Below are 15,313 nucleotides of genomic sequence, written 5' to 3'. Positions count from 1 at the left end.
CATGAAGATATGGCTTATTTCAGCAGCAGCACTCACTAAGTCTAGAGACAGAGTGTACTTTCCTGGCGGTAATGAAAAACCTCAAAAGACAGTGATATTATTAATATCCATTTTAGCACCAGCTCAACATGAACTCTATTTTTATATTTTAAAAAGCAAAGCTATACCTCATGTCTTGCAGCTGTCTTCGTCGCTAAGGGTAAAGCAAGGCAGTCTCCAAGCAGCCGCTAGAGGAGAGGTTTGTACTGTAATTGATTTTCAGTTATTATCAAGCACATGAGGTTAATACAAAAAAAAAAAAAAGGCAAAACAAAACCAACACCCAAAGGATTTTTGTTTCCCCAGGAACGAAACATCCCTTTACAGCAGAACCCTCTGGGTGCAATAAACTTGTGCTTCAGCTCTAACTCCTGGATCATGGCTCAGCCTGCCCTGCCCCTGCTGCAAGAAGAGGGCAGCAGGATTCCTTTCCCCTTAGCTAAAGGTCTCTGTCAGGGTTTGTACTAATGTTGCCTCGTCTGAGGACACCTTCAGTTCAAGCCTCTTACTTTCTTTAAACAAATTTTGACTTGAGTTACGCTCCTCTCTTCTTTCTCCACAAGAGATGTAAAGCACCGCGCTGCTGCTCCTCCTCCCCTCCTCACCGATCGGAGCCGCTACCAAAATACTTCCTTCTAAAGGTGTTCTTAAGGCAGGCTTCTTTGGACATAGACACGTCACATTAGCACGCTCTTGCCACAAACATACACATAAAATCCCACCTTTTTATTATGGCATATGGTATTTTTTTGGATGTGTAAATACCACATGGGTATGACAAAAAGGGAAAGAAATACCAACGCTGAAATAGATACAGTCATGCCATTATCAATACAGTTTCATACGATGGATTTTCAAGATACAAAAGTCTGTTTGTTTTTTTTTTTTCTTTTTACATTGAAATAACTTTACAGTGTTCTGTGAGCTTGCTTTATAACCAGAAGAGAAAAAAAATTAAAGTATGCTGAGAACAACTACAAGCAGGGTTCATTTTAATGGTTAACAGAAGAACTGTAACTTTGCTCTAGAACAGCATCTATTAAACACACGTAACAAGAGGTAAGCAACTATACAGAAGTTCAGAGGAGGAGATTTCACCACAGGAGTCAAGTCAGGGGCAGGAAGAGGGAAATCTGGAACTGCATGGTTTTATTTGGTCACAAAGTTTGAATTGAGTGTTTAAAATGAAGCACCCTTAAAGATGCAGTACTCCTATTTAAAACAATACAGAAACTTCCCAAGACTAGAACCTACATTCTGGAAAAAAAAAAAAAATAAAAAATTAGACATTTAAAAAAAATTCCACACATCTCTAGGCTCGTGACTTAACTTACTGTTACAGAGTAGACTGGCAGCTCCTCCTTAAGCAGCAACAGTGCCCAGAAGTAATGCCACCGTAAAGTACAGTATCTTTGGGGTGTCCAATACAAGGCTGACACTTCTAACGCGATGTCAGAATGATCCATTTGTCTGCCAAAAGATTAGGCAAGAAAAGGAGACACGGCATCTTTTTTTTTTTTTTCCCACCACGTTGCCCGGTCCTAGCAAAGAGCTAAGACGTTTTCTTTGGGCCAAGACTAACAGAAACCACTTTATCAAATATTCTTCAGGTTTCCTGCCAAACTGGATTTATTATTCTCATGTGGTTTTTAAATTTTTTTTTAAAAACATTTTTTCCTGACAGTCTCTAAAGTGATACTGGAACGTTTAACAGTCACTCTTCCACAGTTTAATTGTTTTGTCGTTTTCTAGTGCCGCTGATGCAATGATGTTTTCTGTTGGGTGACAAGCTGTTGAGATTACAACATCTAGGTAAAAAGAAAAGATATAAAAATATCATTATTAACAGCAATGAACTTTGTTTCATAGCAAGCATTTCTGAAAATACAGCATAGCCAAGTTACTATTTTCTCTTAGCAGAATTACAAACACTTTATTCATAACTATTTTCCAACTAGTGCTTCTCTGTGAGAGGAAATACCAGCAAAAAAGAATTGAGAGTAAGTACTTGGGAAGTGTTTGACAGGTTTCAAAACGTGAGAACTCTCCAGGTTCTAGTTCTTGCTTACTTCACAGGCAAAACTCTTATGTCACAGACAGCTAATAAAAACACAGGTCAGTTTTTTTCTTTCCATGTAAGGTATTTCCAACATCCCCTTGAATGCTTAGATAGCACTTCATCTTCAGAGTCTTGCCCTAGCCTGCAAATGAAAACCTGCTGCCACTGCCCCAACTCACAGTCCAAATCAATGGTCCTGCAAAGGAATAAGCATGCTTAAACTTCACAGCACAATTCCTTCTAGTCAGTACAGTGAAAGCGCTGCTCTCTGATGGGATTCAGACTTAAGTACCCATCAGGTGACATCTCAATACATGCACAACTCTGCCTTCCAGAACAGGCATTATCTACAGACATTTACAAACAGCAGGACCACATCCATCCTTATCCTTTCAAGAGCTGCAGGTTTGGAAGAGGTTAGCAGGCAGTTCAAAGTCACTAATATTATGAGTTGCTTAAATATCTCGACCAGTTCTGAACTCAAGGAAATCTTTTTTGTCAGCTGATGTCAAAGTTCTCACTGTAAAAGAATAAATACTTGCAACACCCACAAAAAGCCCTTCATAAAAAGGAGTGAAGTCCTTCAGCCAGCCAAGAGTTTATGGGTCTGACAGTTAAACCTAAACATCAGAGAGAAAATGCTCAAGCTAAGCCCTCGTTACAAGCTGACGTGAGGGATATTCCATCAATAAAACCAAAATCCTCTTCCACACCTGTGTGTCCTTGTAATTTCTGTACAATCTCTTTTGTCTGAAGGTTCCAAATATAAACCAGGTTGTCTTCTGAACCGGACACGATCCACTGGAGGGGCACAGAAAAACACATAGTTATTTTAATCTTTCTCCTCATCTATATCTAGCTGCTATTATTCAGTAAACATTTTATTGTCATCATAAGAAAGGGAACTGCTGATGTTATATGGCTGCTTGATGCAGTTCACTCTCTCTCAGCGTCTATAATGTGCATACAGGCAGCAGAAAGCTTTGTTCCACCCTGCGTGTGCTGGAGGAAGAAAACTAACAGAGCAAAAGGTGCTAAGGCGGTTATGTATTAGGACTTAATCTCTGCTGATCTGCTCTGCCATCTCAACCAGAACACACACAACCTATCATGTGACGGCTGATTGCTGTGTGGCAAACCCATACACAAGCGGCCCCTCTCCTGCCGCAGGAAAAGTCCTTTTCTACTGCTGCAGTGGTGGGAGCCTGCAATGGGACAGCAGGCCCACCTAGAGACACAGACACCAGAGATGCTCAGAGGGACTTCCCTAGGACATGCGCTTCTCCCGCTGCACTATGGCACCTGTGAGCCAGCACCCACCAAAAGAGTTTTCCATCCCCAAACGACTGCTTCTTCTACAGAGAAAAGCAGTAAAAGCTGCACATCAGTAAAAAGCATCTCAAATAAACACTAACCTTTCCACCAGTAACAGAGAAATTTGCAAATATGCAGTACTTCTCATTTTTGTGTCCTGTGTACGTCTTCAGGCACTGAAAGTGAAGAGCCACAAGACATTAATACAGCTGGGAGGCGGTTTTCTCAGCCAAGGACAAAGTCTCTTGGCAGAGCAGACGAAATACATCGGCCTGTATTTTCCACCCTGCCAACTTATCTAGAGGATGTAGAAGGCATCTCTGCCCTAGAACACTACACAATTTGGGGGGAAGCCCTTAATTTGTCATATTACCACAGAGAAAGAGAGCAACAGCAATTTATTGTTCATAGAGAGAAAAAATGCAGAAACATGGCTTTACTTAAAGTCTCAGGGCTATGCAGGAGCCCAATCGCTTACTTTTTTTTCAGAGGCATCTTTAGTCCTCTCCAATAAAGACATGCTAGCACTTTTTTTCTGCAGTATTCATAAAATATTAAGCAAGCTTAAAAAGCACATACAAAATCCAGATTTTCCTATAAGCTCAGTTAAGTCTACATAGTGAGACAAGATTTTTTTTACCTTTCCTTTGCTGTAGTCCCAAAGTTTAAGAGTGCTAAAAAACAACAGAAAAATGAAGGGTTTAGTTCTTGGTTTGTTTTTTTTTTTCTCCTGACAGTTTCCTAGCAGCAGAAAAAGTTTCTTCATATCAGAGTTCTTAAAGTCTACATGGATCACTTTAGCCTTGCTTCAGAATGCAGCATTAGTTAACCCCAAAGTATCGATTTTACTGCCATGACATTCATATTCTCCTCCACAGAAAAGGCTGTATTTAAATATTTCCCTACACCTGCAAGTTTCTTTATAAATAATGACCAGACAACAAGGGAAACAATGGGCAGGATAACAGACAAATTACAGTGAGAGAGGATAAGGTGGTTTGGCAGACATCCCCCAACTCCCAATGAATCCAAAAGGTTCATACCATTCATTAGACATCATCTTTCTCAGGGTGAGAAACCCACTAGAGTCAGAGATGGCTCTAGAAACTACCCCCTTTCCCCCAGCTGTTTTAAAATCAAATCCTGCTGAAAGCAGATACAGACCAAAATACACACACACTGCCCTAATTTTTCAACTTGCAGTCCTGTGCCAGGGTGTTTCAGGGGAGTCAACACTGGACTGAGGCATCCTCAGCCCGTTCAAGCCTAAGCTAGTGCAGAGCAAGTGAATAAGCAGGCTACAGAACACAATTTGGACACAGAGCGAGTAAACTTGTTTCAGGTAAGCACTAGGCTCTTCCACAGACTGAGCAAGCCCCATGCATGTCCAGATACAGATCATCCATACTGATATCCAGGCTACTGCCAGAGCTTGCAAGATAGTCAGGAAGCCTAACCTGGGTTTTCTCTGCTTTTCATTGACTAGTTGAAAAAAGCAGGCAACACCCTGCAGTATCTTTTGTACAAAGATGCTCAGACAGGGAGGGCATCAACCTCAAGGTCCAGGAAAGGAAGGTCTCACAAAAGCAACCATATTACTGCCTGTAAATGGAGATGATAGACCAGCTAATCCCTTCTTAGTAGCTGCATGGAAATTCTCTAGGTGAATCTTTCTCAATATAATCAGCCCACCTGCACTGCTTTTATGCCCTACATACAAAGTGATTTATATATTGCAGTCTTTTACAGGCTAGATTTTCTGTCTCTTGATGTTACAAAAGAATCATACAATTAATGCAAGGAAATGCTGAGGTTTTGAAAGGTACGGGAAGGAATGAATGGGTGTTGCAGTCACTAAACAGTGCCAAGACTTTAAAAAGACCCAAGTCCTGCCTGTGCAATTAGCAAAACACACCTTGCAGGCTTTTTAAGCTTGATAGTATATATGAACTTGTACAGTAACATTACTACAATAGCTAAACAGCAGCAAAATAAAGATTTATATGTTACTCATGAAGACTTCGAAGCCTGTGGATTTTTCTTTTTTTAAAATACCTACTTGTCCAAAGTTGCAGCTAGTATGTATTTGCCATTTGGGGAGAATTTCACAAAAGACACAGGAGGATTATCATCATCTACAGTGAAAATAAAAGCAGTATTAAACAGTGCACAGTCATATTGTCTCATTGACAGAAAATTTCTTTTGACAATAATTTGTTGTTAATTGTTTCACTGAAACAAACTTTCAGTTTTGTTGTCCCTTGGTACTTCAAGAACAGGAGAGGTATAAGAAAGGTGATTGTTTTCAGTAATCTAAGGTTATTAAGCATTTTTCTCACAAACATTTTAAATAACCCTTTGTAACTGAACTTTCCTTCCTTGCATCAATACTTATCAGAGCAAGACCATACCTCTACCTTTTAAAAATCATTATATTAGAATACATGCCATTGATTTGCAGTGCCATAAAACTTGTCTATATAACGCTTTATAAGAATATGAAGGACCAGGGAACATGTTCCCAACAGGTGGTTTCCTTGTATTAGCCATGTTCACAAGATGCCTCATGCATCTTGCAATAAGAGCAGGCAGCTTGTGTAGTCACAGGCTACTTGTTTCCATCATATCCAACACCACGACCAACTCTATTGTTACAGCTTTGAACTGCTGCACGGCAAGCACTACACAGCCGAATGGCAGAAAACTCTCATTTGTCCACCTATACTACACAGCACTCAAAGCTTAAGCATGTTTCCATTCATGTGAGAGGATAGTTCCTCTTATTGCAATAGATAAGAGGACAACAATGCACTAACAGAATGATAAGAAGAGAGCAAAATAGAGAGTAAGGAAGCCACTGTTCACAGCAATGATGCAAAATATCTATGTCATAACTTAACTATGAAGAATATAATACAAGTAAGAAGTATTCCTACTTACCAATCAGTGTTTTCAAGCACTGGCCTGATGCTGTATCCCAGATCCGACTATTAAAACCAAACAAGAATCATTAGTATTGGTTTTGAAGACTTTGTTCTGATTTTAACAGTGCAGATACAAGCTTTTTTTAAATGCCAAAGGTTTGAGCAGTGCTGCAGACAAGAAATAACCACTTACCAGAGTCCATCATAGCTACTTGACACTATCAGGGATCCATCACGATTAAAATGCACCTGTAATATTATAGAAGGAGAAAACTAACTTTACTGATGTTCACAAAGATCAAATTTTTAAGCCCCACTGAAAGTACTAATCTTCCATTACTGACACTGCTATACATGTGGGTAGAAGCTGAAAGTCAACATGACGTACAAAGAGCAGGCACAAGTTCAGATGGGCAACATGATTAAAACCAGGATTCTTTTCCCCACAGTTTGTCTGGCATAACTATAAAGAGGGACAGATGTTAACTACAGCTGTTTACTTAAGCATCAGAGACCGGAATACATGTTTCTTCAGAAGCCAAGAAGAACACATGAACACAGAGATACTCAGTCCAGACAGTATTAGCTGCTCAAACAGTAGTAGTATCAAATCTGGGGATAGTACCTTATAATTTTAAGGGCATGGAATTCAACCTCATATGTAGCCACACGGATGTTTTAAGGTCAATTTATTCCCTTGAACTACACCTCAAAATACTGCTATTTTAAAGAATAATTACTACTAACATTCATTTGTAAGTGTGAAATATCTTCTACACAAGGCAGAACAATCATGTCACGACAGCCATGGTTTAGCACATTTGAGGCTCACTTTTTTTTCGGTTTCCTTAATTTCAAAAATATTAAGAGTTGAACACCTTCTGTTCTTCTTTCATTTGAATGGATACTGCTGTATTCCAAACTCCTTTTACCTATTAAATGAATGAGATTTGAAACAGAGCACACTACGGAACTACCCTGCTCTGGACTTCAGTAACAGCTTGGAACAACACAGAAACCACGGATGTACAGGCTGTTCTCTGATCCTCAAGCGACCCCAGATCTGTGCCCCAGCATCAGACTGCTAGACTCAGGTATTACTGGCACACCACTATTCACTGCTCCCCACAATAACACCCAAGACCAAAATCCATATTGATCTTACAGAAAACACTGTTCATTTCATTCTCATTGAACAATGACCACTGGCAAATCCATCCCAGCCCATCCACTACACTATCTAAGGGTTTCATAGTACGAGTTAGACCACAAACGTCTCTACAAACAGAGGTAGGAAAGGAGCTCTGCTAAACAAAATAATCATGTCAGTGTGATCATTTACTGGAAGGGACTTACAGCTGAAACTGGGTCAGAATGAGCAGGCAACGTCTTGAGGCACTTCCCTGTTTTCACATCCCATATCCTCACGCTTTCGTCAAACTGAAGATTGAAGAAATGCACAAGGTGGTTTAATGATGCACCTATTCAAGGCATGCAAGGTGTTATAGCTTGACTAGATGCACATGCCTTCCTCCAGCTGCACTGCAGCTGCATCAGAAAGCCTAGGACACAAGCACCACACAGGGCAAAAATAACAGACTGGGAACATCGCTGCCTGAACTCTTCCTCTCTGTGCAGGAAACCTGCATGTTGAGGTTCAGTTAAGGACTTGACTGCGTCCCCTAGCAAAGACAGCAGTGACACTGCACTTTTCAGCTGTTTGTGAAAGAAGACAGAATTGAAATGGGAAGGGGTTGTGACTGGTACCCCCTGCTAATGTGGTTAGCACAACTAACACCATTTTATAAGGCACGCAGCCATTCTCTGTGACCGAGCAGGTCACATACTTGTTCCCTTTCCCTCATTATCAGGCCCTGAAGGTCCTGTGAACCAAGTAAACAAACCAGATTTCTTCTTTCCCTCCCTACCGGCCTCAAGATTCCTGGGCGCCAGGCCGATTACTCCCTTCCTCACCAGCCCTGAAGGTCCCAGGCACCCAGCCAACCCAGTGGTGGTGATAACCCTATCCCAGAACTGGAAAGCCTAATAGCACACAGAGCACTGTCTACAGAATCAAGCAGTTAAGTCCTAAGGGGGAACTTGGACCAGAACTGCTGGTGGACAGTGAGATCAGGATCCTCCGGCAGTAGCCAGGGATACCACCGCCACCGTCTGCTTCTTCCGAGGACTGAGTGAATGACTAGTATTCTTCTACATGATTTTCCAGTCTAGATTATGATTATAATATTGATACACCAAACCATGTGTTAAGATCTGACCCGATCTGCAGAGGGTCCGGGCAATCAGAAGTCACACTTTGAGTTAAGTTGTATTATAAATTCTGTATTATGCTACCTATAAATTGTACTACATTGATTCTGCTTGTAGAAACCCTGTGCTGTTCTAATCATAAATTCTGTGCTATACGAATCACAGTATTCTTCTAAGAAAATAAAGCTTTAATTGTAACTACAATTTGTTGCTGTCATAATTCTGCTAAGGATCCCTAAAAGACCCTGTCTATCCCCTTAGTGTTGGGCAACAGGGGTGTGCAGCACTTGCTTTGCACAAAGGGAAAAAAAAAAAAATAAAAAAAAAAATCACTTACTGATCCTGACACGATGAGGTTTGACTGAGGGTTGAAGTTGCAGCAGAAAACGTAGTTACTGTGCCCTTTCAAAGTCTTTAAGCACTTACCCTGAAATAAGAGTTAGCAGAGTTAAAATATACAGCATCCTTCACAGCCATAAATGCATTCAGATAAGCTGCATTAAAGTTAATCACTGTGCAGCACTCAAAGAAACCATCTCTAACCCCAGATTTAGATGGGTAGGGGATCAGCCACAGCAAAACAATGGGAAAGAAAAAAAGACATTTTTAATAACTGCAGCCAAGTTGCAAACCCTTTGGGCAACTTAAGAGAACTAAGCAGTTCAACATACGTAACCAAAATTCAACCAAATTATCCAGTTCTTATTGTAATCACAGAAAAGGAAGGGTGAGAGAAGCAAAGACAAGTGAAGCTATGCTAAGAAGTTACAAGTAAATTTCATCCGAGAGATTGCTTTCAGAAATTAAGCCTGTGGTTGCATTGCCATTATAAGGCTTAAGCACTCTCAGAAGATAACCAGACTCCTCACAGAACCCATAAGCATCCCCCTCTTTCCAAAAGCAGACAGCATAACTCGCTCATCCTCGCAGCCCATCCAACCAGCAGCTCATTATAAGCAGGAAAGAGTATCACCCAAAGGGGAGCCAGTGCTTAAAACCCTAACTTCTCTCATGACAGCACAACAAGGCTGTCTCTCAGAAGAACATGAGTTAAGATGCCAATGCTGGGGAGAAGGAAGGTAAATAATAGTTTCTGCCCTTACCGAGCTTACATCCCATATTTTGAGAGTTTTATCATCGGAGGCAGAGACAAGCAGGTTGGAATCTGATGACCAAGCAACATCAGAGATACCCTAAAAAAAAGAAAGGAAAACAATCCTCTTCTGAGCTCTGTTTGTTCACTGACACAGGAAAATGGAAAACACAGATCACGTATTATATTCACAGCTGAAACATTAAAGAAAATTCAGCATTGAGAGTTGGAAATTCATTGATTCGACTGGGTTAACAGCTCCTTTGACATTTGTTCATTTTAAGCTGAGCCAGACACTCCAAAAACATCAATGGCTTGTTCACAAACCTCTTACTGTGGCCACCAACACCTTTTCTTGGAATTCATAAACAGTATGCTATATAAACTAAGCTGAACAAGTGGCTTCTCTTAATGAGAAATGGCTTGCTCTTTATGGTCTGAGTCCCTAAGGGCTGGTGAAGAACCAGATTCTACTGGTTTTCCTTTTGGTGAATCTTCATTTTTGCTTATGAAACTTCAGCATGTAAGAAACTTTAGAAAACAAAACTGAAGGGTTTGGGAGTTTTGAGTTTTCTTTAGAACTTTGCAGAATGAGTAAGTGTTGTGTTTATATAGGCAAACCCACAAGAAAAATTCAATCTCCTTAAAAGGTAAGCCACTCCATATATAAAGGAGAGATGGAACAGAACACAGTGTTACAGGGATTTTCACCCAAGAATGCACTGCCCAGTGTGTCTGAGGTTGGTGTTCCTGAAATGGAGGGACTCAAGAAAATGGCTAGGCAGTGTGCACATGGGTACTCCATTACCAGCCTGCACTTGACCCATATTTCCAGCCTGACCTGCTGTTACTTCAGCAATTCCAGTCCCAGGCTGTTGTGCAGGACTGTATAAATAAAGCAGTATAAAACAAGACTGAAGAACAAGCCTTCTACACAAATCAAACTAACCAAGAATGGAAATTTCTGGATGAGGAAAAGAAAGCAAAATTCTTTACAAGCAGATTGGATTTTAGGAAAAATTTCTTCACCGAAAGGGTTGTCAACCACTGGAACAGGCTGCCCAGGGAAGTGGTTGAGTCGCCATCCCTGGAGGTATTTAAAAGACGGGTAGATGTCATGTTTAGGGACATCGCTTAGTGGTGGACTTGGCACTGTTAGGTTTGTGGTTGGACTTGATGATCTTAAAGGTCTTTTCCAACCTAAACGATTCTATGATTCTATAAGTAAATTTGTATTCAAGTGCACAGTAATCTTCTCATACTTACCAGTTTATGACCAGATATTGTTTTTTCAAACTTGCCATCATATGCTCCCCAAATCTTAATGAGTTTGTCAGCAGCTGGAAAAGAATGTGCCAGTTAAGAGATTAACAGCACTAACAGATACAGCTGTCCCTTCCGGGTGGAAAGAAATACGTTAACTATGTCTCTCCAAACACAGGGTAATTCTCCCTCCCCAAGCAGACCTAAGTGTACAAAGTAATTGGTAAAGAACAGTTTTGTACACGCCAAGCTGCAGCAGCTGAGATTACATAAACTGCCTGGAATGCACAGAGTCTCCAGCCACTTTAGTTTCTCTGATGACAACTTGTGTTTCTACTTTTGTTTTAGATTGCCAGTGGTAAAAGTAGGACTGTTCCATAGGAATGTTGAAATGCTTTTGCCCAAAAAGAACAAAAATTACACCACGAGCTGGACTGAATTAATGCCTGCAAAAATCCAAACATATTATCCACGTTAACTTGCAAAACATGCCAGAGAAAAACGTTGATATTTGCCAGAGGTAGAGGTTGGAAAACCTGGGTGGGGGACAGGGGGCACTTACACAAGGACACTTGAACATAAAAATGATTTATATATGGTACACTGCACTGGTCTTATTAAGGCTATGTGCAGTTAAGCCAAAGGCCTAAGTCATTCCTACGTCTGGAAGATCTTTGAGTTGCCCTCACCATCATATTCAGCAATGTTCTTTCCAATTGCCCTTTCCTTACATACACATCCTCTCTGGATCACTGTCATATAAACACATTTTCAAAAGAAAGCTGTCAAGCAACGTTCACTACCAAAAAAAATTTAGGAAATACCAAAGCTGACAGGAAGACGACTTGATCTACCACTTAAGAGACCAAGTAGTGAAACACTATTATAAACTGTCACACATTTCACTGGGCTAATCAAAGGTTCTGACTTATTAAGCATCACAGGCACACAGAACAGAAGCATGTGGCCAGTTTGCCATACCACACTCTACAGCCCAGTCAATTAGCGCAAAGCTACCTTCCTTATTTCCCAGAGTTAAGCTTCTGCCTGCAGATGCTGTACACAAAGTTTAATTTAAAAGCTTAAGCGATGTCTAGTGATACAGAAAAGCACAAGGGTTTCCTTTGCACAGGAAAAGAATCCTGTGTTTACTTTTGCCCATTTGCTCAGTAAAGAAACCTGAACAGGTGATGACTCTCCCACTTGGCAACAGAACTTAAAAAGCTTAAAACAGATTATTTCAAAGACTGACAGCTTTGGTATCACTCCTTTTAAGAAAAATCATGACACTACACCCCTCCTCCATCTGATGAAGGCAACGCGAAAGACAGGCAGTTCTCCAAGGCCCACATTTGCATGTTTTAAATGAGATTAAAAAAAAAGAAAGCAATACTTACAGGAGCTGGCTAGCCACTCTCCATTAGGACTAAACTTTACTGATGAGACTGCCTTTGTGTGTCCCGCTAACGTGAACTTAAGCGCATAGTTTGGTTTTACTGGTGCAGGCTGTAAGAAAAATATATGGGAATGAGTTGAATAAATTTCAAATTCAGTATCTCAGTGACAAGCTCTGTATCAGACTGGATCACTACACAGTAACGGATGTATGAACGTTCACCATAATAGATATGCCAGCATTTACATTTTTCCCCCCTCTCCAAATTCAAAACAAAACAAAACACACCCCCTTGCTGTCTGGGGCCAGCAGTGGCTTACTGTTGCATGCACAACACCAACTTATCCTTGGTGTGAAATTCATCCAAGCCAATAACAAACAGGCAAGAGTAATCCAACAGTCCAACCATAAAGTACTTGGTAGATCAAGACGGTACTGATCTGTGTAGTGCTTTTAAGTGTTTGCAGTCTTCATCCTTATCACGAGTTAAATCACAGACCAATTCCTCCATACCCCTAAAATACCATTTTTGGGGGGCCTTTTCACCCTTTGTGAAGACTTCATGGTTAGACAGTAACATCTCCTTTGAGCACCTGCAGGCTTCAAAGAACCTTAATAATGACTGCTTTCCCACTTTGCAGCTAGCAACATAGATTCACCAATTCTCCAGTCACCTCCAGGCACTCCAAGGATACACCCAACCTGCCTTTCTAATGCTCAGAGTGACAAGTATCTCGTTTGTAAGAACTTCAACTAAACAGAACAAAAAAAACCCTAGCACAACAAAAGAGGCTGCACTTTTCCCATAAAATCCTCAGCTCGTTTTCAGCTCGAGACAACAGCAGAAGCAGAAACCTGGAGAAGCTCTTAATCTATATGAGAATTCAATTCTCTAATTCTGGTTTGCCTGTTGAATATGCAGGTAGTTGCCATGTGTATTTACATGGATATTGTTCGGAGCCCCACACACACCTTGCTCTGATTGGTCGAGGAGGAAGGAGTAGATTGTGTTTTGGTGGATTCTGCATCTGGCTTCTTTTCTTCTGTTGCCATGGTTCTGAAGCTGGCAAATGAGACTTATGGTGCTTGAAGGGGAGAATGAATGTGCTGCTTCAAAAGGCAGCCCTTGCCACAGAGAAGGGAACTGCACTGAAATGCAAACCTGGAAGAAAAACAGAATATTCTCATTAGCTGTCAAAAAGGTTCTCAGTGGCTAGAAGAATGAGATTAGCCTAACTGCAGGTCACCAGAAACCAGTATGAAAACCCACATTCTATACCTGTTTAGCAACACAGCAGTATTTTAGGCCTTCAGACCTACTAATGCGCAAGCCCAAGACCCCAAGCCATGGCCTTTTATCGCTTCTTGGAAAGCTTTCTTCCACTCTGCTCCATTCCAAATAGAAATAAAGAATAGCTTCTAGGTGTGGCAGGGTTTTCATATCATATTCCCCAAAATCTTTCTAGCAAGTACTTAGCAAATACAACGGTTTGTACAAAAGGCGGAGGGAACGGCCTAAGGCCTTTTATTCAGATGTACAGAACACAAGATCACAACAAATAACAGGCGTTTCCACGGCTTAAGACCCTACCAGATTCCTTTCGTCTCGCAACGCAAGTATTTCAGTCTCGTATTTCCCTCCTAAACGGTCTGAGGATCAGATCATGCCCTCCTGGGCCTGACCGACAGCCGGCCTCGCACCGGCCTCGCCACCAGCGCCTGCCCGAGTGCCGGGCCGGTGTTCGGTAACGGGGCCCGGGCCCCAGCGGAAACAGCCCCCACCGCAGCTCAGCCACGTTCCAGCTGCCCAACAGAACCTGCCCCATCCCTGGCGCGAAGGATTTCTCTTCCAAGCGCGCTCGCATCATCCCACCACCCTTTTTTTTTTTTTTTTCTTTTTCCCCATGGGTGGCAGCGGATTATGCACCATGTGCCCCCCCACCCCCCTCAGCGACCAGGGGCGCTCCCAGCATGTCCTCCATGGGGAGGGGGCGGTGCAATCCCTGCCGGCTCTGAGGAGCCCCCTGCGCGGCGTGGGTAAAACCCCGCTCGCCAACGATCAGGAATTAAAAGTTTGGGGGTTGTTTTTGTTTTTTTTTTTTTTTCCCCTCGGGCAGACCAGGTTCTCCTCATCTGGGCACGCTCCCCGCCCGCACCTCTCACCCCACACACACCCCCTCCACCACCCCCCAACGCCGGTACCGACACACCCACCCGTTACCAACGGCCCGTCCCCGCCTCGCCACGATCGCGGGGGGGACCCCAAACTTCGAATGGGGGGGGGGGGGGGGGGGAGGGAGGGTGGTGGTCGCGGGCCCTCGTGCACGCGCGCCCGCCTGGGGAAGGCGGGAGGGTGGCGGCGCGAGGGAGGAAGGGGGGCGGAGGGGGAGGGGGAGAGTGGGCTCCGCGCGCTGCCTGAGGGGAGGCGGCGGCGCGCGCGGGTAACGGCGGTGCGGGATCCCGGCGGTGAGGAGAGGAGAGAGGAGGAGAAGGGAGGAGGGGAGGCGACCCGCCCCCGCGCCTCTCGGTGACTTACCGGGGAAAAGGGGGGAAGGGACGGGGGAGCGGCGGCGGCAGCGCCGCCTCCTCGGCGGTGAGGAGGAGCGCGGCCGCGGGAGGGGAAGGGGAGGGGGGGGAAACGCGGCGGCGGTAGCTCCGGGGCCGCCAGGCGGGGGGAATGTGAGGAGGGCGCATGCGCGGTGCGGGCCAAAGGCTGCACAATGCCGCTCTCTCCCGGGAGCGCTACGGCAAGGCCCGAGAGCCAAAAAGGAAGCGCTGGCGAGGCGGGCGGTGCCTTAAAGGGGCAGGCGCCGCCTTCGCCGCGGCCTTTCTCCCGCCCTCCCCTCCTTCGCTTTGCCGGGTTGAGCGGCAGCGGTCGGCGGGGGGAGGCTCTGAGCTCCCCGTCGTGCCCCGCCTCCGCCACGGGTAAGGCTCCTGAGCTGCCCTCGCGCTGG

The 15,313-nt window shown here is 43.4% G+C and overlaps 1 protein-coding gene across 2 annotated transcripts; it reads right to left on the bottom strand.

The window, feature by feature from the left end:
- Positions 1-1,014: 1,014 nt before the first annotated feature.
- On the bottom strand, positions 1,015-15,015 carry WDR5 (WD repeat domain 5). 2 transcript variants are annotated; one of them, XM_082492797.1, is made up of 14 exons: positions 14,896-15,015; positions 13,332-13,521; positions 12,361-12,469; positions 10,967-11,040; positions 9,711-9,800; positions 8,945-9,034; positions 7,693-7,776; positions 6,530-6,585; positions 6,353-6,399; positions 5,472-5,547; positions 4,053-4,086; positions 3,514-3,588; positions 2,812-2,899; positions 1,015-1,847 (listed from the first exon to the last, which is right to left on the bottom strand). In XM_082492797.1, exons 2-14 carry the CDS (start codon positions 13,410-13,412, stop codon positions 1,747-1,749), a joined length of 1,005 nt encoding a protein of 334 aa, XP_082348923.1. In that variant the 5' UTR covers positions 13,413-13,521; positions 14,896-15,015; the 3' UTR covers positions 1,015-1,746. The 2 variants fall into 2 exon arrangements, with proteins under 2 accessions (XP_082348923.1, XP_082348924.1); XM_082492798.1 differs by lacking the exon at positions 3,514-3,588.
- Between the last annotated feature and the right edge of the window lie 298 nt (positions 15,016-15,313).

The sequence above is a fragment of the Vanellus vanellus genome (genome assembly GCF_965231255.1).
Source record: "Vanellus vanellus genome assembly, chromosome: 18".
In the NCBI taxonomy this organism is placed as follows: Eukaryota; Metazoa; Chordata; class Aves; order Charadriiformes; family Charadriidae; genus Vanellus; species Vanellus vanellus.
Note: the sequence above shows the minus strand (reverse complement) of the source record. Positions and strands in the feature narration are given on the sequence as shown.

Coding starts and splice junctions, on each gene's coding strand:
- WDR5 (XM_082492797.1), bottom strand. CDS start 13,412: ATGGCAACAGAAGAAAAGAAGCCAGATGCAGAATCCACCAAAACACAA. Junction 9,801..10,966: donor CAATATCTGGTCATAAACTG/GTAAGTATGAGA, acceptor TCTTTTTTTTAG/GGTATCTCTGATGTTGCTTG. Junction 2,900..3,513: donor TCTCTGTTACTGGTGGAAAG/GTTAGTGTTTAT, acceptor GTGCCCCTCCAG/TGGATCGTGTCCGGTTCAGA.